The sequence below is a fragment of the Pecten maximus genome, chromosome 6 (genome assembly GCF_902652985.1).
Source record: "Pecten maximus chromosome 6, xPecMax1.1, whole genome shotgun sequence".
Taxonomy (NCBI): domain Eukaryota; kingdom Metazoa; phylum Mollusca; class Bivalvia; order Pectinida; family Pectinidae; genus Pecten; species Pecten maximus.
Genome location: NC_047020.1, coordinates 1,398,113 through 1,414,023, shown reverse-complemented (window position 1 = coordinate 1,414,023; position 15,911 = coordinate 1,398,113). Strand labels below are relative to the sequence as shown.

The window sequence follows — 15,911 nt, the reverse complement described above, 5'->3', positions numbered from 1 at the left end:
TCGGGGAGAGGAAACCTGGTAATAGGTGGAGTCATGGAGACAGTAAACCTGTAACTAACTGTAGGGACGTACCCTGACAGAACAATGACTATAGTCGGGGAGAGTAAACCTGGTAATAGGTGTAGTCATGGAGACAGTAAACCTGTAACTAACTGTAGGGACGTACCCCGACAGAACAATGACTATAGTCGGGGAGAGGAAACCTGGTAATAGGTGGAGTCATGGAGACAGTAAACCTGTAACTAACTGTAGGGACGTACCCCGACAGAACAATGACTATAGTCGGGGAGAGTAAACCTGGTAATAGGTGGAGTCATGGAGACAGTAAACCTGTAACTAACTGTAGGGACGTACCCCGACAGAACAATGACTATAGTCGGGGAGAGTAAACCTGGTAATAGGTGGAGTCATGGAGACAGTAAACCTGTAACTAACTGTAGGGACGTACCCCGACAGAACAATGACTATAGTCGGGGAGAGTAAACCTGGTAATAGGTGGAGTCATGGAGACAGTAAACCTGTAACTAACTGTAGGGACGTACCCTGACAGAACAATGACTATAGTCGGGGAGAGTAAACCTGGTAATAGGTGGAGTCATGGAGACAGTAAACCTGTAACTAACTGTAGGGACGTACCCCGACAGAACAATGACTATAGTCGGGGAGAGTAAACCTGGTAATAGGTGTAGTCATGGAGACAGTAAACCTGTAACTAACTGTAGGGACGTACCCCGACAGAACAATGACTATAGTCGGGGAGAGGAAACCTGGTAATAGGTGGAGTCATGGAGACAGTAAACCTGTAACTAACTGTAGGGACGTACCCCGACAGAACAATGACTATAGTCGGGGAGAGGAAACCTGGTAATAGGTGGAGTCATGGAGACAGTAAACCTGTAACTAACTGTAGGGACGTACCCCGACAGAACAATGACTATAGTCGGGGAGAGTAAACCTGGTAATAGGTGGAGTCATGGAGACAGTAAACCTGTAACTAACTGTAGGGACGTACCCTGACAGAACAATGACTATAGTCGGGGAGAGTAAACCTGGTAATAGGTGGAGTCATGGAGACAGTAAACCTGTAACTAACTGTAGGGACGTACCCCGACAGAACAATGACTATAGTCGGGGAGAGTAAACCTGGTAATAGGTGGAGTCATGGAGACAGTAAACCTGTAACTAACTGTAGGGACGTACCCTGACAGAACAATGACTATAGTCGGGGAGAGTAAACCTGGTAATAGGTGGAGTCATGGAGACAGTAAACCTGTAACTAACTGTAGGGACGTACCCCGACAGAACAATGACTATAGTCGGGGAGAGTAAACCTGGTAATAGGTGGAGTCATGGAGACAGTAAACCTGTAACTAACTGTAGGGACGTACCCCGACAGAACAATGACTATAGTCGGGGAGAGTAAACCTGGTAATAGGTGGAGTCATGGAGACAGTAAACCTGTAACTAACTGTAGGGACGTACCCCGACAGAACAATGACTATAGTCGGGGAGAGTAAACCTGGTAATAGGTGGAGTCATGGAGACAGTAAACCTGTAACTAACTGTAGGGACGTACCCCGACAGAACAATGACTATAGTCGGGGAGAGGAAACCTGGTAATAGGTGTAGTCATGGAGACAGTAAACCTGTAACTAACTGTAGGGACGTACCCCGACAGAACAATGACTATAGTCGGGGAGAGTAAACCTGGTAATAGGTGGAGTCATGGAGACAGTAAACCTGTAACTAACTGTAGGGACGTACCCTGACAGAACAATGACTATAGTCGGGGAGAGTAAACCTGGTAATAGGTGGAGTCATGGAGACAGTAAACCTGTAACTAACTGTATTATTACACTTTGTCAGTTGTCTATACAACATCATTCAATTTTATATTATTACACTTTGTCAGTTGTCTATACAACATCATTAAATTTTATATCATTGCACTTTTTCAGTTGTCTATACATCATTAAATTTTAAGTTATTTATTCCAGAATCTAGAGAAGGTGTACAGAAATTTCCAGTATCAGATGATTAATCCAGTGGCGGACACAGAACCAAGTCGTACCCCTAGAGGGAGCCACCAGTCTGGCCCAAAGGATGTGACGAGTAAGTATTATCTGTCTACACTCTCTGTTCTACTGAGGTAAAATCATGTGACAATGAATTGGTGGAAAGCTATACCTATATTTGTCACTGTAATATCCTAAGACTCAGGAATAATTGGTCAGTGCAATATACTGATAATTTACATATAACTGGAGTTATAGTAATATGTATTGCATTTGGTATCACAGAAAAATGCTTATTTCAGACTCTTTGTAATTTGGATTTTATTCTCTATGCTAACTTGATTGACAGGCCAAAAGAAGGTAGAAATAGTGGCGTCCCCGGGGGAAAGTCCTATCCACCGCCCCATGTCGTCCACTCCATACCAACAGGCTGGCCGCAGCTCTTCACAGCTGGCAGGCGAGTACTCATATTGTACATCAACAAGTTACAGTGTTACATTTAGACTTGTATATAAAGTAAACCTAGTTAACATAAGTAAATCTGATGAAAGTCTTTAAATGTTTGATCAATGGCTTAGAGAAAATCAGGATTGAAGTACATGAGTTTTATTATACCCCAGTAATGTACTGTTATTATACCCCAGTAATGTACTGTTATTATACCCCAGTAATGTACTGTTATTATACCCCAGTAATGTACTGTTACAGACAGTCTACATGAACTGACAGGATCCCGCGACAGAGAGCACCCTCCCCCGAGGTTTGACATCTCTAACATGTCTGATGATGGTGAACAGTGAGTATTACACTGCCGATTTTCTGGTGACAACCTTTTAATTTATAATGATGGCACCTTTCTCAAATCCAATTCCATCCTCATATTTCCTTTACAGTAAACACTACCGAGGAATAGATAAGGTCCTGAATATTATGAAAGAGTTTCAGGATTTTGAAGAATGAAGGAGATTTTCTGATGTAATATATAGCTAAATGTGTATTATGAAAATCCCTAGAATTAGTCACCTGCCTGACCACGTGGGTTTTTTTCCGGGTACTCCAGTTTTCTCCAACAGTAAGACCTCTCACGATTTCGTCCGGGCCAAAAGACTGATTGATGTATGTTGGTACATGAATTGTTTTGTAGTTATTGTGTACAGTAAAATAAATAAGATGTACATTTTTGAAACACTTTAGCTATAAAAACAGAACTATTTCTATAGAATGTCACCTTCACAGCTGGCATCTGTCGAGGTTTTAAGTCGTATATTAGCAGTATATGTTGATAATATAAGTAACAAAAAAATATGATTTTCCTTCACCATTACATGCATTCATTAGACTCCTTATCACAGGAGATATCTTCAATCACTCAATGTTTTGATGTGTCCAATGTTTTGATGTGTCCAATGTTTTGATGTGTTCAATGTTTTGATGTGTCCAATGTTTTGATGTGTTCAATGTTTTGATGTGTCCAATGTTTTGATGTGTTCAATGTTTTGATGTGTTCAATGTTTTGATGTGTTAAGCCACCAGGATGAGAGGATAGAGAAACCCCGACCAATCACAGTATCTGACCTTGAGGCTCGGCCAGGGTCGCCCAGTATCATGGTGGTGCCGGGATCTGGGGCGTCGAGTGAGGACAACATCCCAGCTGCCAGGGGTACGCAACACTAGTACTATGTTTCTCTCTGTACTAATGAAATGAGACCTATTTCACTGAATTCAATTCCGGAATGACAAATGATCAGCGTTTATTTGTAATTAACTTCTGACTAGCTATTAACTGTTTTAGGTGATATAGTTTCCAATTTTGTTTCCTTTAAACATTTAGATGGCCTTCTGTTTTGATATACAAGCTGGGTGGTAAAATGTCTGGTGCTAATATTTTTGTGAAATATTTTTCTGTGAAATATTTGAGTTTAACTAGGGGAGGGAACATCAACCTTGGATGTTTAAGGTCACAGATAGAACATTGGGCTGGTAAATTATCCATTCTGATAACACATATACTGTTGTTAACCACAGACCCAGGGAAAGCAAGTCCACTCCCTCCCCTAGGTGCGGCCAAACTCGCGCCCATCAGACAGGAGTCCCCAGCCACTCCTAATAGGCCTCCTCCTGGTGGAAAACTTGTCCCGATGTCATTGGACGATGCCTGGAAGGCTCCTTCACTAGAGGACGCCTGGAAATCTCAGCCAGGTGTGTATAATGTCGGGAATAACGAACAGGTGTGTATAATGTCGGAAATCTCAAGACAGGTGTGTATAATGTTAGGAATAACGAACAGGTGTGTATAATGTCAGGAATAACGAACAGGTGTGTATAATGTCAGGAATAACAAACAGGTGTGTATAATGTCGGAAATAACGAACAGGTGTGTATAATGTCGGAAATCTCAGACTGGTGTGTATAATGTTGGGAATAACGAACAGGTGTGTATAATGTCGGAAATCTCAAGACAGGTGTGTATAATGTCAGGAATAACGAACAGGTGTGTATAATGTCGGAAATCTCAAGACAGGTGTGTATAATGTTAGGAATAACGAACAGGTGTGTATAATGTCAGGAATAACGAACAGGTGTGTATAATGTCAGGAATAACAAACAGGTGTGTATAATGTCGGAAATAACGAACAGGTGTGTATAATGTCGGAAATCTCAGACTGGTGTGTATAATGTTGGGAATAACGAACAGGTGTGTATAATGTTGGGAATAACGAACAGGTGTGTATAATGTCGGGAATAACGAACAGGTGTGTATAATGTCAGGAATAACGAACAGGTGTGTATAATGTCAGGAGTAACGAACAGTTGTGTATAATGTCAGGAATAACGAACAGGTGTGTATAATGTCGGGAATAACGAACAGGTGTGTATAATGTCAGGAATAATGAACAGGTTTGTATAATGTCAGGAATAATGAACAGGTGCATATAGATAATGTTGGGAATAAGGAACAGGTGTGTATATTACTTTACTTACTGTACTATCATATGTAATGCAAACATTGTCATAAATATGTCTTCTTTGTTGGCAGCTGTGAAAGAGGTAGCTAGCACTGAAGATGATGACAGATGGGAGGAGGAGAGGAGGAAAAAAGAAGCTGAGAGAAAGAAGAAGGAAGAAGAAGCATGGGAGCGAGAGCAGAGGGAACTGGAGAGACTACAGGGAAAGGTAGTAACACATATTACAGTTAGGACTGGATTGATTTGTGTTAAAATATTTCTTATAATTTAGATTTCATAAAACTTAAATCACTGCAGATGACGTTATACATTAATTTAGGATTTATAGGTAGACCAATAAATATGGATGAATTAGCTAATATTGTGATGGATTGATCACACATTTAGTTACCTAGAACTGACTTGTCTATCTGTAGAGAGGCTCAGCTGACTTGTCTATCTGTAGAGAGACTCAGAAGAGGATTTTTAGTTACCTAGAACTGACTTGTCTATCTGTAGAAAGGCTCAGAGGATTTGTCTATCTGTAGAAAGGCTCAGAGGATTTGTAGTTACCTAGAACTGACTTGTCTATCTGTAGAGAGGCTCAGCTGACTTGTCTATCTGTAGAAAGGCTCAGAGGATTTGTAGTTACCTAGAACTGACTTGTCTATCTGTAGAGAGGCTCAGAGGATTTTTAGTTACCTAGAACTGACTTGTCTATCTGTAGAGAGGCTCAGAGGATTTTTAGTTACCTAGACTTGTCTATCTGTAGGGAGGCTCAGAGGATTTGTAGTTACCTAGAACTGACTTGTCTATCTGTAGAAAGGCTCAGAGGATTTGTAGTTACCTAGAACTGACTTGTCTATCTGTAGAGAGGCTCAGAGGATTTTTAGTTACCTAGAACTGACTTGTCTATCTGTAGAGAGGCTCAGAGGATTTTTAGTTACCTAGACTTGTCTATCTGTAGGGAGGCTCAGAGGATTTGTAGTTACCTAGAACTGACTTGTCTATATGTAGAGAGGCTCAGAGGATTTTTAGTTACCTAGACTTGTCTATCTGTAGAGAGGCTCAGAGGATTTGTAGTTACCTAGAACTGACTTGTCTATATGTAGAGAGGCTCAGAGGATTTTTAGTTACCTAGACTTGTCTATCTGTAGAGAGGCTCAGAGGATTTTTAGTTACCTAGAACTGACTTGTTTATCTGTAGAGAGGCTCAGAGGATTTTTAGTTACCTAGACTTGTCTATCTGTAGAGAGGCTCAGAGGATTTTTAGTTACCTAGAACCGACTTGTTTATCTGTAGAGAGGCTCAGAGGATTTTTAGTTACCTAGAACTGACTTGTTTATCTGTAGAGAGGCTCAGAGGATTTTTAGTTACCTAGACTTGTCTATCTGTAGAGAGGCTCAGAGGATTTTTAGTTACCTAGACTTGTCAATCTGTAGAGAGGCTCAGAGGATTTTTAGTTACCTAGAACTGACTTGTTTATCTGTAGAGAGGCTCAGAGGATTTTTAGTTACCTAGACTTGTCTATCTGTAGAGAGGCTCAGAGGATTTTTAGTTACCTAGACTTGTCAATCTGTAGAGAGGCTCAGAGGATTTTTAGTTACCTAGAACTGACTTGTTTATCTGTAGAGAGGCTCAGAGGATTTTTAGTTACCTAGGCTTGTCTATCTGTAGAGAGGCTCAGAGGATTTTTAGTTACCTAGAACTGACTTGTCTATCTGTAGAGAGGCTCAGAGGATTTTTAGTTACCTAGAACTGACTTCTCTATCTGTAGAGAGGCTCAGAGGATTTTTAGTTACCTAGAACTGACGTGTCTATCTGTAGGGAGGCTCAGAGGATTTTTAGTTACCTAGAACTGACTTCTCTATCTGTAGAGAGGCTCAGAGGATTTTTAGTTACCTAGAACTGACTTGTCTATCTGTAGGGAGGCTCAGAGGATTTTTAGTTACCTAGAACTGACTTGTTTATCTGTAGAGAGGCTCAGCTGACTTGTCTATCTGTAGAGAGGCTCAGAGGATTTTAGTTACCTAGAACTGACTTGTCTATCTGTAGAGAGGCTCAGAGGATTTTTAGTTACCTAGACTTGTCTATCTGTAGAGAGGCTCAGAGGATTTTTAGTTACCTAGAACTGACTTGTCTATCTGTAGAGAGGCTCAGAGGATTTTTAGTTACCTAGAACTGACTTGTTTATCTGTAGAGAGGCTCAGAGGATTTTTAGTTACCTAGAACTGACTTGTATATATGAAGAGAGGCTCAGAGGATTTTAGTTACCTAGAACTGACTTGTCTATCTGTAGAGGGGCTCAGGGGATTTTTAGTTACCTAGAACTGACTTGTCTATCTGTAGAGAGGCTCAGAGGATTTTGAAGATGACCATCACTCTGAACAATCCAAAAAGGAAGAAAAGGGTGTAGATGATGATGGAATTGACCCCACTATGAAACAGTACATGGCCATGGTGGCTCAACAAAAGGAAAAAGAAATGGAGGTAAGAAAGTCAATACCCCAGGTGTAAGTGTGACAGGGTTACAGTCAATACCCCAGGTGTAAGTGTGACAGGGTTGTAACAGTCAATACCCCAGGTGTAAGTGTGACAGGGTTGTAACAGTCAATACCCCAGGTGTAAGTGTGACAGTGTTGTTACAGTCAATACCCCAGGTGTAAATGTGACAGGGTTGTAACAGTCAATACCCCAGGTGTAAGTGTGACAGTGTTGTTACAGTCAATACCCCAGGTGTAAGTGTGACAGGGTTGTTACAGTCAATACCCCAGGTGTTAATGTGACAGTGTTGTTACAGTCAATACCCCAGGTGTTAATGTGACAGGGTTGTTACAGTCAATACCCCAGGTGTAAGTGTGACAGTGTTGTTACAGTCAATACCCCAGGTGTAAATGTGACAGGGTTGTAACAGTCAATACCCCAGGTGTAAGTGTGACAGTGTTGTTACAGTCAATACCCCAGGTGTTAATGTGACAGGGTTGTTACAGTCAATACCCCAGGTGTAGGTGTGACAGTGTTGTTACAGTCAATATCCCAGGTGTAAGTGTGACAGGGTTGTTACAGTCAATACCCCAGGTGTAGGTGTGACAGGGTTACAGTCGTCAATACCCCAGGTGTAAATGTGACAGGGTTGTTACAGTCAATACCCCAGGTGTAAATGTGACAGGGTTGTTACAGTCAATACCCCAGGTGTAAGTGTGACAGGGTTGTTACAGTCAATATCCCAGTGTAAGTGTGACAGGGTTGTTATAGTCAATACCCCAGGTGTAAGTGTGACAGGGTTGGTATAGTCAATACTCCAGGTGTAAATGTGACAGGGTTGTTACAGTCAATACCCCAGGTGTAAATGTGACAGGGTTGTTACAGTCAATATCCCAGGTGTAAATGTGACAGGGTTGTTACAGTCAATACCCCAGGTGTAGGTGTGACAGGGTTACAGTCGTCAATACCCCAGGTGTAAATGTGACAGGGTTGTTACAGTCAATACCCCAGGTGTAAATGTGACAGGGTTGTTACAGTCAATACCCCAGGTGTAAGTGTGACAGGGTTGTTACAGTCAATACCCCAGGTGTAAGTGTGACAGGGTTGTTACAGTCAAAAACCTAAGTCTAATTGTGACAGGATGTTTGTCAAAAGCCCAGGTCCTATTGTGACAGGATGTTTGTCAAAAGCCCAAGTCTTATTGTGACAGGATGTTAGTCAAAAACCCAAGTCTAATTGTGACAGGATGTTTGTCAAAAACCCAGGTCCTATTGTGACAGGATGTTTGTCAAAAACCCAAGTCTAATTGTGACAGGATGATTGTCAAAAACCCAAGTCTAATTTTGACAGGATGTTAGTCAAAAACCCAGGTCTAATTGTGACAGTATGTTAGTCAAAAACCCAGGTCTAATTGTGATAGGATGTTAGTCAAAAACCCAGGTCAAAGTGGTTGTTCTGATAGAAGAGAGCTGTGTAGTTTTCTATCATTTTACAGGTGAGTTTGTCTACAGGAAAGCATCATTGGAATTAATGACAAAATCACAATTAAAGTATATGCTTTCCTATGGAAATTTTAAGCACTCTGCTATGTTAAATGTTTGTGTAATTAGTCAATAGACTTGATGGGTAGTTATTAGGAGACACTTGTCAAGCTATATACAGTGTACATAGAGAGAAACTAGGCGTGTTTGACTGTTGAACTCATACAGGAACAATAAGAAATGTAAATTGTTTTGTTTTTGTTTTGTACAGCCAAGAAAGGTAACAATACATGCATATAGGCTTGGTGTGTATCATGCTATCACGACACTCATTGTTGTCATTGTATCTTAGACACTTTTGATTTTCAGACACCCATAAGAGGCCACCTTTTAATGTCTGCAGAAGATTAGGGTTACAGGTCTACCTTTGGCACACCTTACTTTCTGTTCTGTTTAATTTTTGTTTCAACTCTATAACTTCTATTCACATCATTAGCTGACTCGTACTCAATCAAACTTCAGTATACTAACTGACCAGAGGGGTACATAGTTGTATAGCTCCCAGAGACAGCTGATTCCTTAGCTCCCTAGAACAGCTGATTCCTTAGCTCCCAGAGACAGCTGATTCCTTAGCTCCCAGAGACAGCTGATTCCTTAGCTCCCAGAGACAGCTGATTCCTTAGCTCCCAGAGACAGCTGATTCCTCAGCTCCCAGAGACAGCTGATTCCTCAGCTCCCAGAGACAGCTGATTCCTTAGCTCCCAGGGACAGTTGATTCCTTAGCTCCCAGAGACAGCTGATTCCTTAGCTCCCAGAGACAGCTGATTCCTTAGCTCCAAGAGACAGCTGATTCTTTAGCTCCCAGGGACAGCTGATTCCTTAGCTCCCAGAGACAGCTGATTCCTCAGCTCCCTGGGACAGCTGATTACTTAGCTCCCAGAGACAGCTGATTCCTTAGCTCCCAGAGACAGCTGATTCCTTAGCTCCCAGAGACAGCTGATTCCTTAGCTCCCAGAGACAGCTGATTCCTTAGCTCCCAGAGACAGCTGATTCCTCAGCTCCAAGGGACAGCTGATTCTTTAGCTCCCAGGGACAGCTGATTCCTTAGCTCCCAGGGACAGCTGATTCTTTAGCTCCCAGGGACAGCTGATTCCTTAGCTCCCAGGGACAGCTGATTCCTCAGCTCCCAGGGACAGCTGATTCCTCAGCTCCCAGGGACAGCTGATTCTTTAGCTCCCAGGGACAGCTGATTCCTTAGCTCCCAGGGACAGCTGATTCCTTAGCTCCCAGGGACAGCTGATTCCTTAGCTCCCAGGGACAGTTGATTATTTAACTCCCAGGGACAGCTGATTCCTTAGCTCCCAGGGACAGCTGATTCCTTAGCTCCCAGGGACAGCTGATTCCTTAGCTCCCAGGGACAGCTGATTCTTTAGCTCCCAGGGACAGCTGATTCTTTAGCTCCCAGGGCCAGCTGATTCCTTAGCTCCCAGGGACAGCTGATTCCTCAGCTCCCAGGGACAGCTGATTCCTTATTAGCTCCCAGGGACAGCTGATTCCTCCGCTCCCAGAGACAGCTGATTTCTCAGCTCCCTGGGACAGCTGATTCTTTAGCTCCCAGGGACAGCTGATTCCTCAGCTCCCAGGGACAGCTGATTCCTTAGCTCCCAGGGACAGCTGATTCCTTAGCTCCCAGAGACAGCTGATTCCTTAGCTCCCAGAGACAGCTGATTCCTTAGCTCCCAGGGACAGCTGATTCCTCAGCTCCCAGAGACAGCTGATTCCTTAGCTCCCAGAGACAGCTGATTCTTTAGCTCCCAGAGACAGCTGATTCCTTAGCTCCCAGGGACAGCTGATTCCTCAGCTCCCAGGGACAGCTGATTCCTCAGCTCCCAGGGACAGCTGATTCCTCAGCTCCCTAGAACAGCTGATTCCTTAGCGCCCAGGGCCAGCTGATTCCTCAGCTCCCAGGGACAGCTGATTCCTTTAATTACGAAGATATTGCACAAAAAGAGGGGCATTTAGATGAGGTATTAAAAAAGAGGGGCATTGATGTGAGTTAGTAAAAGGAGGGGCATTTAGATGAGGTAGTAAAAAGAGGGACATTCAGGTGAGGTAGTAAAAAGAGGGACATTCAGGTGAGGTAGTAAAAAGAGGGGCATTCAAGTGAGAAAGTAAAAATGAGGGGCATTCATATGAAGAAATGTTACATCTTGGACAAAGTATTGCTACTATAGATATAAAACCCTTAATTTATGATGGCCTGCTTGTCTGATTTTTGTGTTTGAAAGTTTACACAAGACATCAACTCTTTCCTCTAACCATCTGCATGGTTAATTTGTTTTTATAGTAATCTTCCACATTCAACTTGGACATAGAACAATGTTACATGACCATTAATTAGTACAGCCAGTTACAGTATATCAGGTAAATTAGTACAGCCAGTTACAGTATGTCAGGTGAGCCCTGATCTACAGGTACAGCCAGTTACAGTATGTCAGGTGACACCTGATCTACAGGTACAGCCAGTTACAGTATGTCAGGTGAGCCCTGATCTACAGGTAAATTAGTACAGCTATTTACAGTACAGTTAGTATGTAGGGTTCAGAAAGTGTATGCGAGTAAGTATGTAGGTTTCCAGCTGTAGACATGTCTAAGTCTTAAGATTGTTTTTATACCCCCCGCAACGAAGTTGGGGGGTATACTGGAATCACCATGGCTGTCCGTCTGTCCATCCGTCTGCCACAAAATTTGTCCGGCTATGCATTCACTCATTTCTTTATGGATTTCACTCAAATTTGGTATATAGTTAGAAGACCATATGAACTTGTGTCCCTTGAAGTGATTTTGCGATTTAGCCCTTTTTAACAGAGCTATATGCCCCTTTTTCATACAAAATGTGTCATAATTTTGTCCAGCTATGCATTCACAGTTTTTGATGGATTTTCTTGAAACTTTATACAGAGTTGAAGGATGGCATGAAGTTGTGTCTCCAGTACCGGCTTCTTCCGAAAAAACCCTTTTTACAGAGTTATGCCCCTTTATGTAAAAAATGGTTACTAGTTTGTCCGGCTATGCATTTGCTTTGTTTTCAATGGATTTTACTAAAATTTGGTATGTAGTTAGAGGACCCTATGAGGCTTAGCTCTATGCAAAGATTTTGCGGAATTACCAGTTCTAATAGAGTTATTCCCCTTTTTCTTTAAAAACGAGCAAAATTTTGTCCGTCTATACATACACTTAGTTTTTGATGGATTTTCTTGAAACTTTATACAGAGTTGAAGGAATGTAATTTGTCACCAGGAACAGCTTTTTCCTATAAAACCCAGAGTTATGACCCTTTATGTAAGAAATGGTTACAAGTTTGTCCCGCTATGGATTTATTTTGTTTATTGTAACAATATCTTTCTCATTTGAGCTCATTTGTTCTTACCTAAACATAGAACATGTTTGATTTGGTTATAGTACCATAAATAGGCAGCTTCACAAAGTATCCAAACCAATCATGGAAAAGCGGGGGGTATACTTGTCACCCCCTCAGTGACAGCTCTAGTTATATCTATGACGTATATTATTATGTGTAGGATGTATGTTTCTATATCTATGAAGTATGTTTTTAGGTCATCTGACCTGAAGGTTCAGGATGACCTAAGTCGTTGTGCTTCGTCCGCCGTTGTGTGCTGTGCGTAAACTTTCCACATTTCAAACTTCTTCTCAAGTTCTATCAGTGGGATTCAGCTCTAACTACATGAATGATCCTGAGATGGTCCTGACCAAGTGTAAATATTTTTTTGGTCGGTCCCAAAATCCAAGATGGCAGCCATGGCCAACAGTGCTACTATATTTGCTACTGAGTATGTATACTACAATAGTACAAGGGTCTTTAGAGGCAGATGACCATTAAGGCCCATGGGCCTCTTGTTATATCTATGACTATGTTTTTATATCTATGATGTATGTTTTTATGACCTACACCTCTGTGTAAGTAAATGTAAGTACCAATGGTCAGTATCTAATGTTTGATTTTCAGCTTGCCAAAAAAACTACAGATACCTGGTCCAAAGGGAGGAAATTCTCACAAGCAGTAAGTTGTAGCTTTGATTGGCCACAAGTGTAGAACATTAACATGTATGACTACGTAATAACCAGTATCATAATGGGATAAACCTTATAAACAAAGAAGTATTTATCTTTATTTTGTCTGACAAAAAATGACATTTGATAATGTTACTAGGTGATATTTTGTGTTTATAAATCTTACATGGATTGTCTCCCTTGACTTTTGACGTGTGATATTTTGTGTTGATCTTACATTGATTGCCCCCCTTTGTTTGGCTAATCTTACATTGATTGTCTTCCTTGATTTTTGATGTGATATTTTGTGTTGATGAATGGTTTTGTTTGAATTTTCAGGACACTCCCACCCAGTCCGAGCAGGAAATGTCGGGGGCCGATGTGCACAGGTACGATTTCTTTGGATGTTTGACACATGTACAGAGTACTTGAATATTCTATCAGACTGAGTTCATTCTTCTGGCATATTGTTTAGATTTATTGGACTGACATTTCAAATAACCTTCCTTTCATTTAAAAGAGAAGATAATTGGAAAGCTTGTTACCTCAAAACTTATCCTGAAGATAACAACAGATGTGATAAAGTACGCAGTACTGCTGAAATAAGATCTTATTTTCTATTCTATTAGGTCATCTGACCTGAATGTCAGTATTGACCTTCAGTACTGCTGAAATAAGATCTTATTTTCTATTCTATTAGGTCATCTGACCTGAAGGGTCAGTATTGACCTTCAGTACTGATGAAATAAGATCTTATTTTCTATTCTATTAGGTCATCTGACCTGAAGGGTCAGTATTGACCTTCAGTACTGATGAAATAAGATCTTATTTTCTATTCTATTAGGTCATCTGACCTGAAGGGTCAGTATTGACCTTCAGTACTGATGAAATAAGATCTTATTTTCTATTCTATTAGGTCATCTGACCTGAAGGGTCAGTATTGACCTTCAGTACTGATGAAATAAGATCTTATTTTCTATTCTATTAGGTCATCTGACCTGAATGTCAGTATTGACCTTCAGTACTGCTGAAATAAGATCTTATTTTCTATTCTATTAGGTCATCTGACCTGAATGTCAGTATTGACCTTCAGTACTGATGAAATAAGATCTTATTTTCTATTCTATTAGGTCATCTGACCTGAAGGGTCAGTATTGACCTTCAGTACTGATGAAATAAGATCTTATTTTCTATTCTATTAGGTCATCTGACCTGAAGGGTCAGTATTGACCTTCAGTACTGATGAAATAAGATCTTATTTTCTATTCTATTAGGTCATCTGACCTGAATGTCAGTATTGACCTTCAGTACTGATGAAATAAGATCTTATTTTCTATTCTATTAGGTCATCTGACCTGAATGTCAGTATTGACCTTCAGTACTGATGAAATAAGATCTTATTTTCTATTCTATTAGGTCATCTGACCTGAATGTCAGTATTGACCTTCAGTACTGCTGAAATAAGATCTTATTTTCTATTCTATTAGGTCATCTGACCTGAATGTCAGTATTGACCTTCAGTACTGCTGAAATAAGATCTTATTTTCTATTCCATTAGGTAATCTGACCTGAATGTCAGTATTGACCTTCAGTACTGATGAAATAAGATCTTATTTTCTATTCTATTAGGTCATCTGACCTGAAGGGTCAGTATTGACCTTCAGTACTGATGAAATAAGATCTTATTTTCTGTTCTATTAGGTCATCTGACCTGAATGTCAGTATTGACCTTCAGTACTGATGAAATAAGATCTTATTTTCTATTCTATTAGGTCATCTGACCTGAAGGGTCAGTATTGACCTTCAGTACTGATGAAATAAGATCTTATTTTCTATTCTATTAGGTCATCTGACCTGAATGTCAGTATTGACCTTCAGTACTGCTGAAATAAGATCTTATTTTCTATTCTATTAGGTCATCTGACCTGAATGTCAGTATTGACCTTCAGTACTGATGAAATAAGATCTTATTTTCTATTCTATTAGGTCATCTGACCTGAATGTCAGTATTGACCTTCAGTACTGATGAAATAAGATCTTATTTTCTATTCTATTAGGTAATCTGACCTGAATGTCAGTATTGACCTTCAGTACTGCTGAAATAAGATCTTATTTTCTATTCTATTAGGTCATCTGACCTGAATGTCAGTATTGACCTTCAGTACTGATGAAATAAGATCTTATTTTCTATTCTATTAGGTCATCTGACCTGAAGGGTCAGTATTGACCTTCAGTACTGATGAAATAAGATCTTATTTTCTATTCTATTAGGTCATCTGACCTGAAGGGTCAGTATTGACCTTCAGTACTGATGAAATAAGATCTTATTTTCTGTTCTATTAGGTCATCTGACCTGAATGTCAGTATTGACCTTCAGTACTGATGAAATAAGATCTTATTTTCTATTCTATTAGGTCATCTGACCTGAAGGGTCAGTATTGACCTTCAGTACTGCTGAAATAAGATCTTATTTTCTATTCTATTAGGTCATCTGACCTGAAGGGTCAGTATTGACCTTCAGTACTGATGAAATAAGATCTTATTTTCTGTTCTATTAAGTCATCTGATCATGACCTGAAGGGTCAGTATTGACCTTCAGTACTGATGAAATAAGATCTTATTTTCTATTCTATTAGGTCATCTGACCTGAATGTCAGTATTGACCTATAGCCATTGTGTTTCATCAGTCATCATGCCCGTGCTAAACTTTTACTTTCAAATAGCTCCTTAACGATACAGCTGATTCCAACAAATTTTGGTCTGAAACGTTATTGGGAAAGAGCAATCATAATTTATATAAATTAGGCTGGTCTGACCCCTGGGGACAGAGGGATGGGACCCAAAAATGGGAACTTGGCAGAAACTTTGCTATAAAACGCAGCTCCATCTTTATGAAATACAATCAAATTTGGTCA

The 15,911-nt window shown here is 40.5% G+C and overlaps 1 protein-coding gene across 5 annotated transcripts in view; it reads left to right on the top strand.

The window, feature by feature from the left end:
- LOC117328687 (oral-facial-digital syndrome 1 protein homolog) overlaps positions 1–15,911 on the top strand; it is a 36,543-nt gene that overhangs the window by 16,682 nt on the left and 3,950 nt on the right. For 4 of the 5 annotated variants that reach the window (XR_004533008.1, XR_004533006.1, XR_004533007.1 and 1 more), the window contains exons 20-29: positions 1,998–2,112; positions 2,365–2,472; positions 2,724–2,811; positions 3,542–3,675; positions 4,041–4,214; positions 5,053–5,189; positions 7,310–7,450; positions 9,197–9,205; positions 12,953–13,006; positions 13,336–13,385. Coding sequence is in view for 2 of the 5 variants with exons in the window: in XM_033886169.1 (XP_033742060.1) it covers positions 1,998–2,112; positions 2,365–2,472; positions 2,724–2,811; positions 3,542–3,675; positions 4,041–4,214; positions 5,053–5,189; positions 7,310–7,450; positions 9,197–9,205; positions 12,953–13,006; positions 13,336–13,385 (1,010 nt within the window). In the remaining 3 variants the exon portion in view is untranslated. The remainder of the gene's footprint in view (positions 1–1,997; positions 2,113–2,364; positions 2,473–2,723; positions 2,812–3,541; positions 3,676–4,040; positions 4,215–5,052; positions 5,190–7,309; positions 7,451–9,196; positions 9,206–12,952; positions 13,007–13,335; positions 13,386–15,911) is intronic. The other variant, XM_033886170.1, reaches the window with a different exon arrangement.